The sequence below is a fragment of the Martes martes genome, assembly GCF_963455335.1.
Source record: "Martes martes genome assembly, chromosome: 13".
NCBI lineage: Eukaryota > Metazoa > Chordata > Mammalia > Carnivora > Mustelidae > Martes > Martes martes.
The window spans coordinates 74,337,893-74,360,546 of NC_137901.1; the positions used below are offsets into that span (position 1 = coordinate 74,337,893).

Below are 22,654 nucleotides of genomic sequence, written 5' to 3' on the forward strand. Positions count from 1 at the left end.
GGAGGGGTCGCTCTCTCCATAAGAGACGGCCCCGACTGGTCGGTTTGATTCTCAACACTGGCGCGAAATAAAGCTTTGCTTGACCTTCGCTTTGTATCAGTCTCGCTCCTTTGATCAAGGACCCCATCAATTATAATTCAGTCCTATTGGCAACAGCAGGGAATTGGTTAAAATATTAAGTGGTAAGGGCCCAAGTTTCTGGAGCCCCAAGTGCACATCATTCCCTAACATCACCTGGCAGGTTAATCGGAGGGGGGGATGGTTGATGGGTGAGTTAAGGTAGGGCAAGAGAGCAGGCAGAACCACTCACATCCATCCCACTGAAACTCAGAGCACCTATAAAGCTGCCAGGTGAACATCAAGGTTGGCTTCATTTGGAGCAGGATGGAGGCGGTGCCGGAAGGGGCTGGGCCAGCAGGGTTGAAATTGAAATGAGGGTGGGTCCCAGAAGGGCACCCGTCTTCCTGATTGCGGGAGCATATGGCAAGGCAGCTAGGCTAGTCCTACATCCATTTGGTGACTGGGGCAGGGTACAGGGCCAGTCCTGGAAAAGGCTAACCCTTTTGGAGAGAAGCTTTAGCCCTTGTGACCCCACAGTTATCAGTACTCAGACACTGTGGGGCTGGAGGAGTGGAGCCCCAGGCCACAGGACCCGGGTACATCACCAACAGAGGAACCTAATTCTTGAGGAGGAGGGTGAGTGGTGTCAGCAGAGCTGGGAGGACCCATTTGGGTTAGCTCCAGGGTGTGTGTGCCTGTGGTGGGGGGAGGCGAGTGTCCAGGGGACACCTGGGCTGCTCCCTGTGCCATGGAGGATACGTCGTAGGCAAGAACCCTGTGCACACCTGACTCTTATAAGCAAGCACTGTAACCCATGGTGTCCTGTCACTTTGTGGGGGGAAAAGAATCCTAGCCAACGGTTTCTCTTAAATTTTTAAGAATATTTTACCAGGTTCCTGTCTTTTACTACAGGACACTTCCTTGACAGCTTTGGAGTTATCAGGCTTGTTGGTGTGATCGGAAAACCTGCGCGGTTAGTACCTGATGTTTTCTTTAAAGTCCTGGTTTGTAGAAAGTTACCAGGCAACTTACACAGAGATGTCTAATAGAACCGTGCTGTTCCAGGGCTCATCCCCTTCAGGGTCCGCACCTTCAGGACAGCAATGTCAGGCCGAGCCAGGACCCGAGCCCGAGGCAGAACCCGTGGTCAGACGCCCTCCCAACCCATGCCACCTGAAGCCACCGTGCCACCTGGAGCCACAGTGCCACTAGTGAGCTCAGCCCTGTTCAGTCTCCTTTATGCACAAGATGATTTAAATCCTTTACTGCTTCCCTCTCACGTGTTTTCACATATGCACATGGACTTCCATCCGACCTGAGTGGATGGGAAGGTTTCTGAATAGCTTGACCCAGCCAATGACTCCTCGTGGGGAGTGACTTCAAAACAAGCAGCTGATGCCCCATAGATCTTCCCACACTCCTGATGTGCTCTCCCAGAAAGGTCCCACTCCCTTTGTTTGAAGAAGCCCCATTCTTCCAGTTGCTGGGGCCAAAGTCTTTGGATCCATTGTGGACTCCTCTCAAACCCTTCATATAAATAACCAGGAAATACTGTTGTCTCCCAATTTAAAAAAAAAAAAAATCTGGTATCCAACAATGTCTCATCACCTCTGTTACCACCTTCTGGTCCAAACCACCAGCATCCCTAGGTTTGGGCGGTGGCTTTCTAATTGGTCGTCTTGCTTTCACCCTGGTCTTTCCCTCCATGTTTCCCAGCACAGAACCAGATAAACTGGTCCATGCAGCTCCTCTTCCCAGCGCCCTCCCCTTTATGCATTCCTGTTTCCTTAGTCAGAGGCACATGGTTCAAAATGGCTTCCGCCCCACCACCTCTCTGACTTCTGCTTCTCTCCCCCTTGCTCCCCTAGCTCCAGCCGCAGTGGCCATTTTGTCCTTCCTTGGACATTTCTGCCTTAGAATTTTTGCTCTTTTTCCTCTACCTGTGGCTTGTGTGACCTTGTAACTCTCCTCCTTCAACTCTTTGATTCTGTCTCAACTTTGTGGTGAGGCTTGCTTCATCCCACATTAACTTAACCAGTCCCCTTCACACTCCACCTTCCCAACAACACCCACTTTTCCCTACTTTGCTTTGTTCTATTTTCCTTCATTTCCCAGGCACTTAACATGCAAATGCTATGCAAATCATTATTTTTATTTTCCATCACTGGCACGCGAGCCTTTACAAGGGAACTTGCTTCATGCCCGGCCAGTGCCTGGCACGTGGCAGGCAAATAATTTTTGGATGATGAACAAATACCGTTAACAGCATCCTTTAGGACTATTCCCCCGAAACTTGCAGGCTCAGCAAGCCGGCCAAATTCCGCCTAGCCCCCAGCCACTGCAAGTGAGGAGCCAAGTGGTTCAGCCTGCACAACGAAGAAGACAAAGAAAAGCACCTCAGGCTCCAGGTAAAAAGGAGAGGGATACGGTGGCGGACAGAGGATGTCTAATCTGTGAGGGTGCACCACAGTGACAACATTCCAGGTAGAGAACTGCAGGATCCCCATAGGGTTTGGCAGGATGGGACTGCTATACAGCCCACAAGTATTTTTCCTTTCTGCAATGAATTAATCGGTCAGCATTTTAGTGCCCCTGTATTTTAAGGTTTTTGGAAAAGAAATGGAGATTGATGACCATCAGTCTTGCCAATGGTTTGATATAATTGTTTTTCAGATTTAGACCGTGCATTTATATATAATGACTCCAGGTTAACTAGGAATTCTGGGAACATGATCGTGTTTGTAAATCACTGCCCTGGGAGGTTGAGTCGCTCCTTGAGCACCTCAGCATTCCCCTGCCTTGTATTATCCTAGGTGGAAGGCTATCATGATACAGGTGAGCACAAAGGCTCCTGTATTAGCCAAGGATTTGGCTAATGCAATAAGACCTCAGATCTGATGCTCTGATTTGCTCTTATTTATATAAGTGTGTGTGTGTGTATATGTGTGTGTGTGTTTAAGAGCATAAATGTGAGTTGTGAGTGGAAGGGGAAAAGGAGAGAGCATCTTAAGCAGGCTCAATCTCACAACCAGGAGATCCTGACCTGAGCCAAGTCAAGAGTTGAACACTCAATGGACTGAGCCACCCAGGCATCCCATTAAGTTTGAAATTGTTATTAATTATGGTGAGAATAGATAACATGAATCTATCCTTTAACGCAGTTCTAAGTGTACGATAGATATAGTACTGTTAACTGTAGGCACAATGTTGAATAGCAGATCTCTAGAACGTATCTGGCATAAGGGAGATGTTACACCTGTTGACTAACAACTCCCCATCCCTCCTCCACTCCCACCCCTGAACACCAACCACCATCCTACTCTCTGCTTCTAGGAGTTTGACTACTTTAGATGTCTCCTATCAGTGGAATTTTGCAGTTATGCAGTATTTGTCCTTCTAGGACTGGCTTATTTCACTTAGCATGATGTCCTCAAGGTCATGGTTCTTGCACACTGTAGGATTTTCCTCTTTTTTTATTTTTAAGGCTGAATAATATTCTACTGTATGGATATACCACATTAGCTTTACCCATTCATTCCTTGGTGGGCTTTTAGGTTGTTTACAGGGCTTGGCTATTTTTAATACTGCTGCAGTGAACACAGGAGTGCTAATATCTCTTTGCGATTATGATTTCAATACTTCTGTAAGAATCCCCCAGAAGTGGGATTGCTGGATTATATGATGGTTCTACTTTTAAGTGTTTTGAGGAACTCTATACTGTTTTTCACAGCAGCTATACCATTTTTTGCTTTCTCAAAATGTTTAAATTTCTCCACATTTTCATCAGCACTTGCTGTTTTTTTGTTTTGTTTTTGGATTTTTTCACATATATTTTGTATATCTATTTTTTCACACACATGTTTTTCACACACATGTTTTTCACACACGTATGTATTTTCACACATATGTATTTTCATATATACATATAAGTATATATGTGTGTGTGTACATATATACACATATATATAAAATAACCATACTTACAGATGGGAAGTGATAGCTCATTGCAGTTCTGATTTGCAATTTCCTGATGATTTCCTGATGACTTTGAACATCTTTTCATATACCTGTTGTCTATTTATGTTTTCTTTAGAGAAATGTCCACTCAGGTCCTTTCTCAATTTAAAATAATTGGGTTATTACGTTTTTTTTCACTCTTGAGTTTCAGGAGTTCCTTATATTTTGGAAATTAACCCCTTATGAGGTACATGGTTTGCAAATATCTTTTCCCATTCCTTAAGTGCCTTTCATTCTGTTGACTGATTCATTTGTTATACAGAAACTTTTTCTGTTTAAATTCCCACTTGTCCATTTTTGCTTCTGCTGTCTCTGCTTTTGGTGTCTTATGTTGTAGATATTTTTATAATAAACTGATAGAAACTCCAGACTCTGTGAAATGAAGTTGTAAATGTGAATGCAAAATAGTAAAATACCTATTTTTATCATCTATATCCTGTCTGAAGAGTTATGATTAACACTTCATGTAAAGTACATTATATGTAGCAAGTACTAATGAATGATGCCAAATGTTTTCTTTCACTGAAATTTGAACGTGGTAAGTTTGATTGCTGGAGGTGTCTGGAATTAGCTGAGTTTGATCAAAAGCATTTTAAAAATTTATATGTAAAATGAAATTTTATAGCTTTTCTATTATAGAAATTCAGACTCTGGTATAAGATCTTCATAAACAAGGAATAATAGCTTCCAGAAGGAACATTCTGAAAAGAACCGGTTTTTGTAGCCCAGAGTGGGGACTCTATTAGCCATTCAGGGGTATATGGATAATATAGGTTTCTTTCACAATATTTGAAAGACTGCTTTGCATTGTCCTCCAAATATTAACCTTGTAAAATATTTAAACCTGTATGCATATTACTATGGGATAAAAAAAAATAGAGCTTTTCCCAGTTGCTGTTAATAAAAGAATAGATCAGTTGTTCTGTAGGATAAGTATTTCATAAGTATATATTTTTTAAGATTTTATTTATTTGACAGAGAGAGAGGAAGACACGATGAGAGAGGGAACTCAGGGGGAGTGAGAGAGGGAGAAGCAGGCTTCCTGCTGAGCAGGGCGCCCCAGTGCGGGGCTTGATCCCAGGACCCTGGGATCATGACCAGAGCCAAAGGCAGACGATTAACAACTGAGCCACCAAGGCGCCCCAGATTTTTTTTTTTTTTAAGAGCCTGTTCAGTCAGCATTTTCTGATGTCTATGAGAGGGCCGTGTGGTGACGGGTGATTGGCATATAAAGTCAGTAGAGAAGGGACAAAGTTTCTGGACAAGTGCCGGATGAAGGCAAAAGGCATAGCACTGACGTATGTGAGAGGCTGGGCCAGCCACTGATGTGGAGTGGGGTCTTGTTGGGAGAGGCTTCTGGGTCACAGTCCCCCTTTCTGGTGACCCATGACTGAAATTCATGTTTGGGTCCTTTGACAATCCTCTTTCCTACCTCCAGTGACCTTGACTTAGTTTGACTTCACAGCTGGGGTTTAACAATGTCCTGTTTGACTTTCCCCCCTTTTTTAATCATCTAAAATTCATGGTTTTCACATTTGTTTCCATGTAGAGGAAACTCAGCTGGTGGCTACAGTCCAAGCAGCGTCGTTGAAGGAGAGAAACCGTTTTGGGGGCATCTTTCGAGACCATGTGGTGGATACCCGACAGTACTTGGACCATGTGAGAGAGTCCACGGCAGGTGTGGCTGCCATTAACAACCCAGCATTAGGGAACTGTTCCCGTTAGACGTGTGCTGGGGTGCTTGTGTGTGTCTCAGGGTGCGTATAAAGCTTCAGCCCATCGCTGTGAGGGCAGGTACACTCCTCGCTGTTCTCATTGTCATCATAGCACCCATTTCTGCAGAAACAAAGACCTGTTTTAGCGTCCCAGATGGACTCTTCATTTCTCTTTTCCTTTTAGAGCCACTAAGTTAGAATGACCCAGCTCTTTGGATCCACTGAGATTTTTTATCTTAATTAAACATTATTACGATGTTTACATTATTACACTAGGACTCCCCACTCACCCTCCCCACCCCTTTTGGGAAGCCTTGTGTTAGAGATTTTTTTTTTATCGTTATTGTTAAATATTTTAATCTTCTATGATAACTCTCAATGTATGCTTACGTAGGATGCATCTGCATGGATGGTATGCGTTCTGGAACAGCAGGTGTATATAGTGTTTGTGTGGTGGTTGACGTCCTCGATTGGCCTAATTTTGGCTCGTGGTATCAGGGTGTCCACATTGTTTTGGGTGCAGTTGGTCAGCTTGTTTCCTGGTTAACACATGACACCATTTTGCAGGCACACAGGGTAGACCTGTGAAGCTATTTGCAAACCATTTCCGAGTGACATCTCGCCCCCAGCAGATCACCTATAAGTACAACATTGACTACATGCCAGACATCGAGGACGGACAAGTTCGTTCAGAACTGCTTCTGCAGCATAAAGCGATAATCGGAAAGTGTTATATATTTGATGGAACTTCTTTGTTATTACCTCACAAACTACGATCACCGGTTGAGTACTGTTATTGGACATTTTCACTTTTTTTAAAGATTTTATTTGGTGGGGTGGGGAGAGAGAGTGAGTGAGCAGAGAGGCAGAGGGAGAACGTGAGGGAGAAGCAGACTCCCCACTGAGCAGGGAGTCCAATGTGGGGTTCAATCCCAGCCCCCTGAGATCATGACCCGAACCAAAGGTGGACACTTAACCAACTGAGCCACCCAGGCACACCGGATACTTTCTGGACGTTTGTTTTTTCTCCCACATTTTTACTGTATTAGAGCAAATATACCATTGCTGTACAATGGTTTGAGGAGACCTCCTGACAATCTCTTGCCCATAGGGCTTGTAACATAACCCACATGCCATGCGTGTTTATCATGATGTTCCCTCATGCCTCATTTCAGCACTTACAATGAATCTGAGAGCAATATATACATATACTTTTTTAACCTTTTCAGTGGCAAATATGGCTCAAATGCTGATGAATTATTGAATAATTTAGTCTTTACCTCTTGCTCTCTTTAAAACTTCAGCAAAAAAGTTTTAGAACTTAATATTTTCTTCAATAAACTTCCATATTTACCAAGTGACTAATACACAGGAACTTCTTCTTCTTTTTTTCTTTTTAAGGAGCTATAAATGTTTAATTCTGGCTCCTCACTTTGGTCTCATAGATCCTATCTTCTCCCTGCATGTGTCTCTGGGGGCAAGATGGCTCCTGCCGTGTTCATGTGTTGGCTACCCAAGTGACATGTTGATTTGTGGTCCAGTAATGAGCTTGCTATCCTTGGGAAGACTGCTGGACATTTTTGTTTGTTTTTCTTTCTCTCAGAAAATGGAATTGGTCAGCCTGCTGAAAAAACAGGTTGTGAAGGTGACCATTGAATTCACCAGTGAACTCATGCCCACCTCACCAGACTGTTTACGTTATTACAACATTCTCTTTAGAAGGTTTGTTCGTAGGATTTGGTTTCCTTGAGATCTGGTTGTGTGTTAGTGTGTCAGTGGCATGGAACATAGACGTTTGCTCCTAGAGTTTTGTGTTCGTGACACCTCCTTGTTCTGGGAAAGCAAAGGATCTTGGAGATGAAATGGCATTTGAACCTCACCTAGACATGTTTAAGTTCTGTGGCTTATCCTCTGTATTGTTCTCCCTGCCTACTGCCACATGCCATGGCTGGTTCCTGTCTAGAAGGAGGAATGGGCATCAACTAGGCACGTCTACGTGTGTTTCTTCCTGGAGCAAATGCACTTGTTTTCTACCTTCATAGTTATGGACAAAAATTCAAAATTAAAATCGGAGGCCCTTAGTCTGCAAAAGCTGTTTTGGCTCATTTCTAGGGATGGAGGACATTCTAATGGCCGTTCCAGGACAGTCTATTGTATATTATGGAAAGCAGGGAAAAAAGAGTTAAATGAGCCTGAATATCTACCTCGCCATGTAATTTACTTGTACCAGGCACTTCCGTTAATTATTGGTAGACCAAGTCGCTGGCAGATTTTTTTCCCCCTACGGTATCCTCATGTGTGTTACTAAATGCTTAATATTTGTAGCACTTACAACAAAATCTGTTCCTCCAATTTCTAGAATTTTGAAGATGATGGAGTTGGAGCAAGTTGGTCGCAACTATTACAACAAGCGTGAGGCCACGGAGTTCCGCGATCACAAGTTGGTATCAAGTAGAAAGTTTCACATAATGTTTATAATTTATATAAACCTATATCCTATAGATTCTCAAATGTATGTATGTGTGTGTGTGTGTGTGTGTGTGTGTGTGTGTGAGAAAGAGAGAGAGAGGGAGGGAGGAAGGGAGAGAGAGTGCCTGTGGGTGGTGATAAAAATGGTTTAACAAAGATAATATAACCGGCTCATGGAAAGATCCTTTGAAAGACCATTTCTTACTTGACTCCTAAGCACCAATTTTAGACCCTGACTGCCAGCCCTGTGACACTTCTATGTTTGGAGCTTGGAGTTTGATATTCACATCTAATATGTTTCATTTGCAGGCTGGTCATCTGGCCTGGATATGTTACTTCTATTCTTGAGTATGAAACCAGCATTACCCTCTGTGCTGACGTGAACCATAAACTGTTCCGAATGCAAACGGCCTATGATTTAATATCGGATATTGGTGATGGCTTCCCCACCAAGCAAGAGCTTCAGGAGCAAGTTTCTAAACAACTAGTCGGATCAGTTGTTTCTACAATGTAAGTCTGCATCCCATCACTTTCATAACTTCTCTTTGCCCCATAAGAGGTGTTCCTATAGATTTCAGATCAATCAGGGTTACATTTCAGAAGCAGACCTGGCATGGCAATGGGCAGAACCACTCCATGCTTTTTCTCATCTGGCTCTATAGCATGAGAGAGGAATATGTGTTGGGTGTAGACTTTGCTGTTCTTGAATTCCTAATGCCGATCCAGTCCTCTGCTCTGAACCCTCTCTTATGATAACAGAATATGTTCCTTCTTCTTTTCTTCTTTTATTTTGCTTTGTGTTTATTAAAAATCAGGGCTTAATTAAAATCCATGAGCAAATTTCCCCTTGGAGGAAGGTTTTTGTTTGTTTCTTTGTTTTTTTATTTCTTTTCAGTATAAGAGTATTCATTGTATTTGCACCACACCCAGTGCTCCATGCAGTACATGGCCTCCCCAATACCCACCACCTGGTTCCCCCAACCTCCCACCCCCTGCCCCTTCAATACCCTCAGGTTGTTTTTCAGTGTCCATAGTCTCTCATGGTTCTCCTCCCCTTCCAATTTCCCTCAACTCCCTTCTCTCCATCTCCCCATGTTTGGAGGAAGTTTTAAAAAAAAATTTTTATTCTCCCTTTAGACCAGATACTTCAAATTGAGAAAAGTGTGGATTTAACATTGCTTAGGCAATATTGTAAGAGTAAAGTTAAGGACTCCTGTTTCCCAATTTCAAAACTTACTATAAAGCTCTAGTAATCAAAAAAGGGGCATGAGGACAGATGTAAAAATTGATGAAATAGAATTGAGAGTCCCAGGGTTAACCCTCACGTTGATAGTTCATTTTCAACAAGAGTGTCAAGACTGTTTAATTAGGGAAGGAATACTCTTTTTAGCAAATATTGTTGGGACCACTGGATATCCACCTGGCCTTTCCTGTCACAATATACAAAATTAACTCCAATTTAACTCCAAAATTAACTCAAAATCAACTTAAATGTAGGAGTTAAAAGTATGAAATTCTTATAAAAAACTATAGTAGGAGTAAATCTTCTTGACTTTGGGTGGGGCAAAATCTTCTAGGATGCCAAGAGAGAAGGGATGATAGAAGAAAACTACAAATTGGACTTCATCAAATTAAAAATGTCCATTCTTTGAAGTCAAGTGAAAAACAATGGACAGAATGAGAGAAAACATTTGCAAATCACCTATCTCATAAATAACTTGCATCTATATATGTAGAGAACACGTACAAGTCAATTTAAAAGACAACCCAACTTTAAAAAAATGGGCAAAGGATCTGAATAGACATTTCTCTGAAGTCAATATACAATGACCAATAATCACAGGAAACGATACATTATTAGCTATTGGGGAAGTGCAAAGTCAAACCACACTGAAATGCAACTTCATACCCACTAGGATGGCTAAATGTGAAATCGTATGGCCTCTTTGGAAAACAGTATGGCACTTTCTCAACAAGCTAAATATAGTGTGACCATATAGCAATTCTATTCCTGGTTGTATACCCAAGAAAAAAGAAAGCCTACATCTACCAAAATTGGTACATGAATGGCCGGAGCATCCTCATTCATAATAGCTCAAAAGTGTAGGCAACTTGAATGTTCGTTAAGTGATAAACGGATACATAAATGCAGTATATTTATGAAATGATATATTATTTGGCAATAAAAGTGAACTGCCAGAACACACTATGGCAGGGATAGACCTTGAAAGACATTATGCTAAGTGGAGGAAGGCAGTCAGGAAGGGTCACATGTTGTGTGATACAATTCATGTGAAATTGGATAGGTAGGCAAATGTATAGGGACAGACACTAAACTAGTGGTTGCCTAAGGACTGGGGGAGTTTAGTGGAAATGAAGAGTGATTTTCGTGGTTGTGGTAGTTCTTTGGGTTGTGTTCAAAGGTGTACAACTTGGTGAATATACTAAGAATAAAAAATGTTATATATAAGTAAGGGGGATATATCTTGTAATTACTTGCAGGATTTAAAGCCTCTTATTTCTTGCATGATCCCATGCAATGAATACGTTAGGAATAAAACCATATGTTGTGACTATTCCACAGGTATAACAACAAAACCTATAGGGTGGACGCTATTAACTGGGAGGAATCTCCCAGAACTACATTTAAAACCTCAGATGGTGCTGAAATCACCTTTGTAGAGTACTACAAAACGGTAGGAAGTCTTTCTTTCAGTGTATCTAAATCTTTTTTTCTTGTTCAAATATGTCTCCTAATAATACATGTAAACTTATAGTCATGTGTTACATCACAATAGGTCATAATCTTATGTATAATAAATACATATTATAGAATTTCTCCTTGGGGTTATTACAATTTGACTTATACATATTTTCCATGTGTTAGAGTGCCTTGCATATAGGGTAATGTCATATAACTAGAATGGCTCCAATACAGTAAGTTTTAGAAGGGGCTATGGTAGTTCACACGTGCTGGCATCACAGAGCAGTAGGTTTGGGAATATTTTGAAAGAGCATTTCTGTGAAAGCAAACTACCTTCTTGGCATGTGTTGATAGGAGGAGCCTTGGATGTAAAAGAAACATAAGACCATGGTTTCAGCAGGTTTTCACCAGGTTTGCTTGAGCAAAACAGATGGGGTGCCCTGGTGAGAACTCAGTCCACTAACAGATGGCAGTGTAGTTGTCGTGTTATCATGAGATCTAGAAAAATCCCAGAATCCATAGTGGAGCTCCTAGAAGGAAAGTACATTCCTGGCTTTCAAAAAAGTTTTCATAATAATGCAAAGTGGGACAGCAGAATTCCTTTGAAGATGCAGAAGTTAATGTTGCAGGAGATCCTTCTAGAATGTCACAGGACAGCTATGAGAAATAAGTAGTGTGTTTCCTGAAGTTCTCAACAGGAAGAATAGCTTGTACAAAGACTTGGCTAGACTGGGTGGTAAGAGTGGTGGTTGAGGCCCTAAAATGACCCTATGATCCTGCACATTTGTACATACATCTCCCTGTACATTTGTACATACATCTCCCTGTACAAGCTCCTGCCTTAATTAAGACTCTAGATCCAGGAGAAGTGGGGTGAATCTTGGCTACCTTTCAAATAGCTACCTTAAGGAAAAAAATATATATGGTCTGCAACAAGATCATGAGAATTAAAAGTAGTATTTCAGCTCAAGAGGAAAAGAGCCATGAACACTGGATTTGAAGTCTTGTCTCAGGTAGGAACTCTTTTGATGTTCTCAAGATGCTTAATAGGCAGATCATAAAGAATTCATGTGGCTCACTGATTACAGAGGAGGACCTCAGTGATCAGCATGAACGGATCTATGACAGATCACCACTTTGTGTTGGAGAGTAAGGGCACTTTGTTGTACAGGAATTGGAGCCTAGGAATAGGACCTTCTGGATAGGCTGTCTTGGCAATTGCCTTTTCCTGCTGGAAGAGTTTAGGGGAAATGAAGTTGGAGGCATGTTTGGCATAGCTGTAGTAGTGCAACTCCAAAAAGTGACTAGGTTTGTTGTCCCCCATCCATTTGGCAATCCTCTTGAAATTTCTCAATAATGTGTTAAGAATTTTTAAGACAGTCGTGTAGTGAGAGATATATATTCCAAGAGTTGGTCCCACATCTACCTATATGAAGTCAAAGAAGGCTAGTACAATGACCCCAATATAATGCTTGTGGGTCCCGCTTCTCCTCAGCCATGTGTGCTTATTGGGAAAAAAAAGAGGCCATCCCTAGGACATCTCAAGGGAACATGAAGAGTATCTTTAATGTGTCCTTAAACCTGGGGAAACTGCGTCCCCAGGACACGCCTGGGCCTCTGTTGGTGATCCAAAAATGAGCTGTTGTACCTATTTATGTGATTTACTGGGGCTTGGATGGTAGTCATGCCAGTGTTCTTTCTTACCCCTTCTGAGCAGCGGTATAATCAAGTGATCACGGAACTGAATCAGCCGCTCTTGATCAGCAAAGGCAAATGGAAGAAGAGCAAACAGGACACGCCCTGTGAGCCTATACTGCTGGTTCCTCAGCTATGCAACCTGACAGGTACTGCGCATTTACTCAGTCTTCCTGGAAGACCACCCCTTTCAAGCCCCAGATACTATGATCTAGAGGTACACGCTTTCCACAGTCCTCCAGGTGACCCAGAGCTGCATTCTCTCTATTGGCTCTTCCTCCTCCAGATAAAGCCACCGAAGCTTCTCCCATATAAATCTATTCTTACTTGTTGAGCAATATTTTTTACTCTTTTTTAAAGGTCTAACAGATGAGCTGCGTAAAAATTACAGAGTGATGAGAGACTTGGCTCTCCATATGAGGTTGGATCCAGAAAAAAGGCAGCATGAGTTACGAAAATTGATGAATACTATACAGACGTAAGTGCTGATTTTCTGTGTGTGTGTGTGTGTGTGTCCTGAAGTCGGGACATGTGCAGAACTCTTGGCATCTCAGATTCTCCAACTAAAAAAAAAGGTCAAAAAGAAAGTGAGCTCTTGGGGGAACAACTCTATTTGTTCTTCAATGCAAAGTTAGGGGAGGTCTGGAGGGGGAGAATGAACTAGAAAGATCCTAAGCGCAAATGTGAGAGCAAAGACATGATTTCAGAGTACTAGGGACCTTCTCTGCAACGTGTTAGCACAGAGGACAAACAACAGGGCATCTTTAGGTTAGAGGAGAATTTTGCAAATGGATCATTGCTTTTGCTTATTTCCTTGAAGGAGGTTTGATCCTGTGGAAACATTTTTCCTTTCAGAAATAAGGAGATACAACGGGAACTTCAACTCTGGGATTTGAAATTTGATGCCAGCTTCTTGTCCTTCTCAGGAAGAATCTTGAAAGAAGTAAGAATTTTTCAAGGAACACGAGCGGTAAGACCATTTCAAGATGGTTGTGTTTTAGTTATTCATTTCGTCATTTGGGGTCAAATGAATTATAATGCAGAGGAACTAGCTCAGGTCAATAACTCTCTGCTCTCTCTTCTTGGGCTACCTGTCCTTTGTCTAGGAGACAGCAAGCAGATGTTCAATTAAAATATATAGAGCATCCTTGGCATAGAGTAAACTCTGTATTTTATCTCTGTTAGTGTTGTGGTCCTCTCTCATGGCAAAACTATCTTCCAAAGGTTTCCTTAGGAGTTAATTACCTAGAATCAAGACAATCCAGAATAACCCATGATAGAATTTCAGCACCACTTACTTCTACCTTAAGGCAAAAATAGGTAGTTGAGTCATGACTGAAGTTTAAACTAATAACCTTGCAATGGGAAGTAGCACAGATTTACAATGGAAAGGCTCTTCAATATCAGTAAAGGCATTATCTATCTATATATATTATATACATTATATATATTATATATGTGTAATATATATATAGTCTTATAAATTATTAAATCTTTTACATATATAATATAAACAAAAATTTTTAAATGAAGTCTTATCCTATCTCTTGCAGTTTGACTCCCACCCACAATTTGCAGATTGGACAAAAGAGACAAGAAGTGGACCCTTACTCAATGTCAAGTCACTAGATCATTGGCTAATACTCTATCCTACAGGATACTACAGAGCAGCCTCATCCTTTCTACAGAGTCTACGGAGAGTCACACCCACCATGGGCATAGCTATGAAAGAGGCAAAAATGTAAGTCGACTACCTCCGATTTAAAAACCAGTCATTAGCTACCTGAAAGTGGAGTCAGAAGATACTAAATTCTAGGGGTGCCTGGGTGGCTCAGTGGGTTAAGGCCTCTGCCTTCGGCTCAAGTCATGATCTCAGGGTCCTGGGATTGAGTCCCATATCGGGCTTTCTGCTCAGCAGGGAGCCTGCTTCCTCCTCCTCTCTCTCTCTGCCTGCCTCTCTGCCTACTTGTGATCTCTGTCAAATAAATAAATAAAATCTTAAAAAAAGAGAAGATACCAAATTCTAGGAGTCAGTCACTTTAATCAAAACACTGAAAGGTTATAAGCGAAAAAGTCTAGCCTATTCCAGTAACAGATAGTAAAAATAGGCTTTTGTGGTGTATGGTTTGTGGCTATCAGGATACATACTAAGGAAGCCAAAAATTGAACTTATTTTTGTCTAAAGAACAAACTTTTGGGGTGCTGGGTGGCTCAGTGAATTAAGCGTCCAATTCTTGGTTTCTGCTCAGGTCGGGCTCTGTGTCCAGTGGGGAGTCTGCTTAAGATTCTCTCTCTCTCTCTCTCTGCCCCTCCCCCCAAGTGTACATGGGCTGGCTCTCTCCCTCTCTCTCTCTAATGAATAAGTAAGTCTTTACAAAAGCCTTTCAACTGAAGTAACTGTCTTAACATGGTATTTTGTTTTGTTTTATATTGTGCTTCATTGGAGGCATAAAATGCTTGTTACATGTTTACTGTTCATTGCCTTTTGAGTATAGAGGTCCTGTACTTATTTTCTTTTTTTTCTTCTTTTTTCTAGGCTTGAAGTAAGTCATACAGTCCAATCCTATACAACCACCTTAGAAAACCACGTGTCCTCCAAAACACAGATGGTAAGTGTCTATGTGAAGTGGCTTCATGTCTTGATATGTAGTGTTACAAATCACATCTGTTCAGTTTCGAGTGGTAGACACTCAAAATCTGTCTCAAGAACCCTGTCTTTGGCAGGGTCTTGTCTCCAATTCCTGTCCCGTTCTCTCTCGGAGGCTGTCAGTCTGTTCATGGTCTCCAGCCTTTCAGACATCTCCCTCTGGGGGTTAGGCAGGTGCTTTGGGTCCCTACTTCTCTCCTGTCTTAACCCTGTAACTCTTCATGACCTTGTTAGACTGGCTGAGCCCCAGAGAGGCACAGTCCTGTATTTTCATCAGCTTGAACAGCTCTTCTTAGGAGGAGACCAGCCCATGCTATTCCAGAAACTGAATCTGTAGGGGACAACATTAGCTGACTGCTTGCAGAAAACTCAGACATCCTCATGTAAAAAATTAGAATCTAGAATATGTTGCATCTGTCTCTAAAAGGTTGACTTACTGACCTACTAAAATATACGTAAATATATAAAAGGAGGGAGGGATGGGCGTGTGTGTGTGTGTGTATATGTGTGTGTACTGTGTGTTGGTTTGTGTGTAATCTGTACCCAAAAGGTGAGGTGCTTAAAAAAAAAAAAAAAAGCATATCTCTAAGTTAGTTTAGCTTTCATCTTTAAATGATCTCAACAGACATGGAGAAATCCTAAACCAATAATGAAGGACTGATACCTACCTATCAAACACACACACATTGCCCATAGTCCATTACAATTAGAAATCATTAAACCACACACATTCAGAAACCAAAGAATTACTTGTAAGTAGCAACTGTATTAGAACCATATCAATAGAAAATTTATTTTTTTAAAGATTTTATTTATTTGGCAGAGATCAATAGAAAATTTAGAAACTAATTGGACCTTATAAGTAGTATGCATTGAAATTTGTTTAAAACAGCAAGCTAAAAAAATGACAGGGGCCCTCTGGCCCTTGATCAGTGCATTAGGAAGGAAGTCTGAATGTTAATGCACTAAGTGCAGAGTGAGACAAAATAAAGTAGAACAAAAGAACAAAAAACAGAAACTAAACAGAACAACACATGTAAAGCCAAAAATATTAAAACTCAATGTTGTCAAGAGTGAAGAAAAGAGTCCAACAGAGGCTTGACAGCATTAAGGACAAGGAGAGTTCATGATTAACAGACACAATGGAGGTTAAAGAAATGTTAGGACAACACAGGGGTGCCAGCAAGTCTGAAAACTGGCAATCTAGTCTTTAGAAAAAGAAGAAATGAACTGGTTAGTGTGATGAATTTTAGGAAACATAATTGCAGATAAAATGTAAGCAAAATGTGTATAATGCATTTGATAGAATTCCACATTTCCTGTGAAAAGACAAAGTCACTTCATCTAGAATGAGAAAAGAATGTCCCTAATCTGATTGAGGATACCTGCCCCCAGAAAGTCTTCCTAGAAACATCATTATTAAAAATACTTTTTATAACATAATACATTATATATACATGTTATACATATAATAATGCATACATGTTAAAAATGCTACATGGAGGATTTTCCCATCATAGTAGGAACCCAGCCAGGTGGTAACTGCTCTTCCTCATGGCTCTGTGTCCTGCTAGAGGTCCCAGTGAGTGTTGGAAACTTTGTCTGCTGCCCGTACAGCAGCCAGTTCCCCTGACTCCTGGGCTTGTTTCGTTAGGGGTAAAATGGGGAATAGTATTGATCTCAGTAGGTTATTGAAGAATGAGCAAATGCCCCTCGCATAGTGTCCAGCCTGGATGCTAGGACGGTCCTGACAACAGTAGATGTCAGTCTGTACTTTTTAACTGTCCCATGTTAAGTTCATGATAAACTCCCAGAAACAGAATAACCAGGACATAAGGACTTTGCAAGTTCAAGTGAGGATACTGTCTGTGCCTGGTTCCCAGACTTTCTTCTTCCACATGGTCACCTTCACAACTGTTTCATGGACTGGGATTCCAGAACTTTTACTCTCATGGACCAGCTATTGATTGAATGGATAGATTCTACTTATTCAGTGCTCCACCTACACAGGCATCCTGTTCTCCTAGCACTGTGGTTGCATCCTGGACGGTCTCATTTTTGCTTTCTTCCAAGGTTGTTTGCGTGCTGTCCAGTGAAAAGAAAGAGCTGTATGATAGCATAAAACAATACCTGTGTGTCAGCTGCCCAATCCCAAGCCAGTGTGTCATCGCACGGACCTTAGACAAACCCCAGACGCTACTGACCATTGCGACAAAGATTGCCCAGCAGATGAACTGCAAGATGGGAGGAGCCCTCTGGAAGGTGGAGACAGGAGTACGTTGTATTTTGTTGCCTTTTCTTTATTTCATTTGTGTTCAGTGGAATTGGTTAAGACTATATTTACCTATCTTTCAAATGTAATTGCTTAATTTTGTTCCTATTGTGTTCTAACTCCATGTACTACCTATTTAAAAAATTTCAGTTGCAGAATGCGATGTTCATTGGTATCGACTGTTTCCACGATATTGTAAATCGGCAGAAGTCGATTGCAGGCTTTGTGTCCAGCATCAATCAGGAATTGACGCAGTGAGTGGACTTCAGCAGACATTGTGTATATGGCAGCTAGCTGTAGACCAAAGGGGAGAGATGGACCCAACTCATGTTTTTTGACAAGGTCCACGGACAAGGTGTTCTCCTCTTCTGGCAAAGTTATGCTCCCAAAACATTTGATGTGGAAGGCTTTATTTCACTTTTCCATTGCTGCTTACCAAATGATGACAAATATGGAGGCTTAAGGGGCCATTCGTGTGTCCCTACACAGGTCTGTCGGGCAGAAATCTGGCACCATGTGACTCTTGGGTGGGCCACAGGTTGGGCAAGCCACATTCTCCTCTGGAGGCTTGGGGTCCTCTTCCAAGTGTACATACGTGTGGCAGAATCCACTTTCTTTGTGGGGGTAGATGGAGGACAGAGGTCCCCAATTCCCAGACCTATCTCAGCTCCTTGAGCTTCATCCACATTCCTTCTCAAAAGCCCTGTTCCCCCCAAGGGCACACTGAGTCCTTATTCTTCTTCAAATCTCTTCCTCTTCTGCCATCAGAGAAAACTCTCTGCTTTTCAAGGGACCCATGAGATTAGATAAGGTCCATCTGGAAAATCTCCTTATAAAGCCAACCATGCCATAAGACATAATCACAGGGCAATGGGATAGTCACAGGTTCTGAGCATTAGGACAGGTAGAATTCTGCCCACCAGAGGGTCTAATGATCACTGAGTCCCTGCATGGGGACCAGGAACACAGAGGGAAGAACTCAGGCCCCCCAAAGGGAAGACAGGTGTAGGAATATGACCAGCAGACTCTAGGTACAGAATCTGGTCTTCATACATCTATGTGACCTGCCAAAGAAGACATACTTCCATTTATCCTTTGCTCCAGGGACGCTTCTGTTGTCTGTGCTTAGAGTAGAACCTGCCTTCAAATGAGTTTGCACACTCTTCAGTTTATAGTTTCTTGAGCATTAGGACCTGTACAACCATCACACATGCTATGCTTACTGATGAGTGTAGCCCACTAGGTATAATTCCAGAATATTCTTTAAGGAGGATCCATCTTTATTTTCACAAATGGCATCATTTTTTCCCCCAGTCCTGTTCTGTTTTGATAAGTAACATTGGTTTGCTTTTTGTTTGGGGGGGGAGGGGGTAGAAAAGAACATTGCAACAATGGGAAGGAAATTAAGCTTTCATTCAGTTCCTAGATATTTTGGAGCCCTTGCTATATTCAAATGCTGAGAACGGAGCAGTGAAAATGTTTCACCCAAAAGCATGATCTCTCATGGAATGTGCATTCTGGAAAAGAAGCAGGGAAACACCTTATATCATGTCAGGTCATCATGATACCTGAAGTAACTAAAATAGAGAGGATAGAGACTTGAGAGAAACATTGCTCGATCTGTGGGGAAGTGGTCAAGAAGCTATTACTGTTCCAAAGCAGATGGTTCCCTCAAAGCAGATTATGGACGAGCCATTGTTTAAGACATGAGGCTGGAAGCAGGGATCTCCAGGAAGGCTGGCTGTTAATTTTGTGGTGTCCCCAGTGGGTGAGACAGCAGTAGTCCTGCACAGTGAAAGTGTGCATAATTCGGAGCAATGTTAATGAATGCTTCCATTGCGAATCCCTCTTTGTGTGCATTCCCAATTTTAATAGGCGCCTTGGGGTATAGGAAGAGATTAGTGTTTCAGTCTCTGCAGGGGAATCAGAGAATCGATCCTTAATGGGCTCCTCAGCTACCTATAAGGATTTTTCTTCTTTCCTGGAGGTCCCAGATGAATTCAGGATCAAAATGATGACATTTTCAGAGTCTTGTTTCCCAAACCGATGGCTGATTTTTCTCCAAACAGGTGGTTCTCTCAGTGCATCTTCCAGGAATCGGGGCAGGAGCTTGTGAATGGGCTGAAAGCCTGCTTGGAAGGTTAGTGAGTTCATCAAGGTTGGAGTCTCTGACTTGATACTGGTCGTTGTCCCCCAAGAGACCTTAGGCAATGATTAAAGACACTCTTGGCTGTCACGGTTGGGATGGTGGAGGTATTACTGGCATCCAGTTGATGGCTAGAGACTAGCATGCTACAGAAGACAGCAACACCTTTACCGCCACCACCACAGACAATTTTCTGGCTCAAAATTTCAGTAGTGGGGCTGGTGAGAAACGCTGGGCTAGCCTGAAGACTTAAAAAGCGTGACAGTGTCCTGGAGGCTACAGGGTTGGAAAAATGACCCTAGAAGTTGTTAAAAATAGCAGCGGTCAGTTGGTTCTGAGTTACGGCTTATTTACCCAAGTTTCTGGTTTCCTTCCAGCCGCCCTGAAGCTCTGGTGTAAACATAACCTGTTTCTGCCACAAGCTATCATTGTGTACCGGGATGGAGTGGGGGATGGTCAGCTTCAAGCATTGCTGGACCATGAAGTACCACAGATTGAGTCCTCCTTAAAATCCATGTATCCTAAAGACTCTGGGTATATAAATTGTAAAGTGAAGATTTTGTAAACTCTACATTTCAGTCTTTGAAACAAATCTGTAGCAATTACAACATGTGAATTAAGAGAGAAAGAGCACGACAGAGAGGGCGTCAGTCATGAGGTGGGGAGAAGATAGACAACCCTTCATTCTTAGACTTTCTGCTCCACACCCAAGTCAGAGGACGGAGCAGAACTGGAACATTCCAGATTGCATTCTCCCCATGGAATCCCTAAGAACCTGTCCTTTTTTCCTAATCTCCCTGCAAGCCTTGATGTAAGGGGTGCTTGTTAACCTCCGATATTCATTAAAACCCATGAACACAGCCTGGCGATGGTTTGTGTTTATGTAACTCCTTTATTCTGGAGTTTTGTAGGTCCCAGGCCTGGGGATCTCTCTCAGCTCTTGCCTCTGGCCTCCTCTGTTTGTTGGTGGAGCCTGGTACCCACCACGGATAGGAATGGTCATGACCTTGTAAGGAAGTTCCTCCCCCTATGATGTGGGTGGCTGTGAAGAGGAACTTCTTTCACTGCTTAAGCCTGGGCACAGGGGGCTAGGACAGTAAAGTAGGGGTGTGGGGAGAACTGCCTCTTCTGTAGATTCTTAATGGATCCTGTGTCGTGGTTTCAGTACTCTGAATGCCTCTGTACAAGAGAGTACAGCTGGTGACACCAGTCATTCTTTTCAAGGGTCAAACTTACTTTCATCGTGGTGAAGAAACGAATAAACACCAGATTTTTTGTGGAGTCCGAAGGAAGACTTCGAAACCCACTTCCAGGAACAGTTATTGATGTGGAGGTGACCAAGAGGCAATGGTAAGACCCCCCTTTTTTTGTTTAAATAAACATTCTCTTTTACTCAAACAGAAATAGAGGAGGGGTGTGCGTGTGTGTGTGTGTGTGTGTGTGTGTGTGTGTGTGTGTGTTCAAGGTTTGCCTGGTTTAGAGGAGAACAGATTGACTTAAAGATGGTTGAAAATTACACGAACGGATACACATGGGATTCTAGAAGTTTGTCTTCCTTTTTCTTCTCCTAGAATTTACAGCATATACCATAAACATACTGATATTCCTGGGTTGTTGGAAAGAATGGTTGAACTTCTGATTAGGCAGAGATTTGTCAATTGTGCAAATGAGAGAATTATGTACAACACAGGATGGGAAATGAAACAGGACTGTCCTACAAGCCGACAGGGAGAAATGAAGGAAAATGAAGGAAAGACAAACACTGATCAATCTAGTAGGAGGCGGGAAAGGGTTAAAGAAAAAAGCAAGTGGGAAAGTATGATCCGTACAGAGCATAACATAACGCGCGTGAGAAGAAGTCCCGTATCTACAAGAAGCTGATGGACCTTGCCATTTCTATCATTAGGGGGTTTGAATAGATTTCATTGATTCTCGAGGAGACGTCTGAAGGGTCCATCCCTGGAACTCTGAATTGAGGTTCCCTGTGACCTTATCCAATGTGCCAATGTCAGGTTTCTGCATTGAGGCATCAGTTCGGATGCTTCTGCAGAAATCCCATGAGTGTTGCCCTGACCTTTATGGACTTGCTTTCCCAAATCATCGCCCCCACAGTTCGGCTTTCCCAAATCATTGCCCCACAGTTCGGCTTCTACATGTAAACAGAACTATCTGTACAATGGGTTTCTGTCTACTCGTTTGCTATGTTCTTTTTCTTCTGAAATTAAGCTGTTGTCTAGACTCGTGTGTTCTGTGATTCCAGGTACGATTTCTTTATTGTGAGTCAGTCTGTGAAAGATGGTACTGTCACTCCCACTCATTATAATGTCATCCACGATACGGTTCGCTTCACCCCAGATAGGATACAGCATCTCACTTACAGACTATGCCACATGTATTACAATTTGGCAGTAAGTATGTTTTTATATGCATTTTCCTTTAAATCTCTAAGATTTCTCCATGTTGAATCTATACTTTGTGAACCTTTTGAATTGATACCTGTGAAAGGTTAAATACAGACAAAGTTCAGAAAAAAATTTTGTTGTTCTTTCTGCTAAAGGGTGTCATTCGAGTTCCTGCTCCTTGTCACTATGCCCACAAACTGGCTTACCTGGTGGGTCAGAGTATCCACCAAGAACCACACCATTCCCTGGCCAGCCGTCTCTTCTACCTGTGACTTTCAGAAGAAAGCCTGACGACGTGTTGAAAACCAGCATTTGTTAGTTTTTTTTTACTTTTGAACCTGTACTTCTGAAATACTCTCCTGGATGCATAGTTTTAAAACAAACATATATTTTGGAGGGAGGAGAGTGAGCAGGGAGGGGCAGATGGGGTGAGAGGGGAGAGAGAATCCCAAGCAGGCTCCACTCTCCTCATAGAGTCCAATATGGGGCTTGATCTCATGACCCCATGATTACAACCCCAAACCTAT

At 42.1% G+C, this 22,654-nt stretch overlaps 1 protein-coding gene across 1 annotated transcript in view; it reads left to right on the forward strand.

The window, feature by feature from the left end:
- Positions 1 to 22,399, forward strand: part of PIWIL3 (piwi like RNA-mediated gene silencing 3) — a gene marked incomplete at both ends in the record, with an annotated part of 30,827 nt that extends 8,428 nt beyond the window's left edge. Inside the window, 17 exons of the mRNA XM_080821627.1 lie at positions 6,360 to 6,574; positions 7,396 to 7,514; positions 8,152 to 8,232; positions 8,571 to 8,729; positions 10,846 to 10,957; positions 12,683 to 12,809; positions 13,021 to 13,138; positions 13,516 to 13,630; positions 14,214 to 14,401; positions 15,197 to 15,269; positions 17,381 to 17,581; positions 17,730 to 17,833; positions 19,649 to 19,719; positions 20,103 to 20,259; positions 20,950 to 21,075; positions 21,986 to 22,133; positions 22,283 to 22,399. Of these exons, the coding sequence (XP_080677753.1) occupies positions 6,360 to 6,574; positions 7,396 to 7,514; positions 8,152 to 8,232; positions 8,571 to 8,729; positions 10,846 to 10,957; positions 12,683 to 12,809; positions 13,021 to 13,138; positions 13,516 to 13,630; positions 14,214 to 14,401; positions 15,197 to 15,269; positions 17,381 to 17,581; positions 17,730 to 17,833; positions 19,649 to 19,719; positions 20,103 to 20,259; positions 20,950 to 21,075; positions 21,986 to 22,133; positions 22,283 to 22,399 (2,231 nt within the window). The remainder of the gene's footprint in view (positions 1 to 6,359; positions 6,575 to 7,395; positions 7,515 to 8,151; positions 8,233 to 8,570; positions 8,730 to 10,845; positions 10,958 to 12,682; positions 12,810 to 13,020; positions 13,139 to 13,515; positions 13,631 to 14,213; positions 14,402 to 15,196; positions 15,270 to 17,380; positions 17,582 to 17,729; positions 17,834 to 19,648; positions 19,720 to 20,102; positions 20,260 to 20,949; positions 21,076 to 21,985; positions 22,134 to 22,282) is intronic.
- Between the last annotated feature and the right edge of the window lie 255 nt (positions 22,400 to 22,654).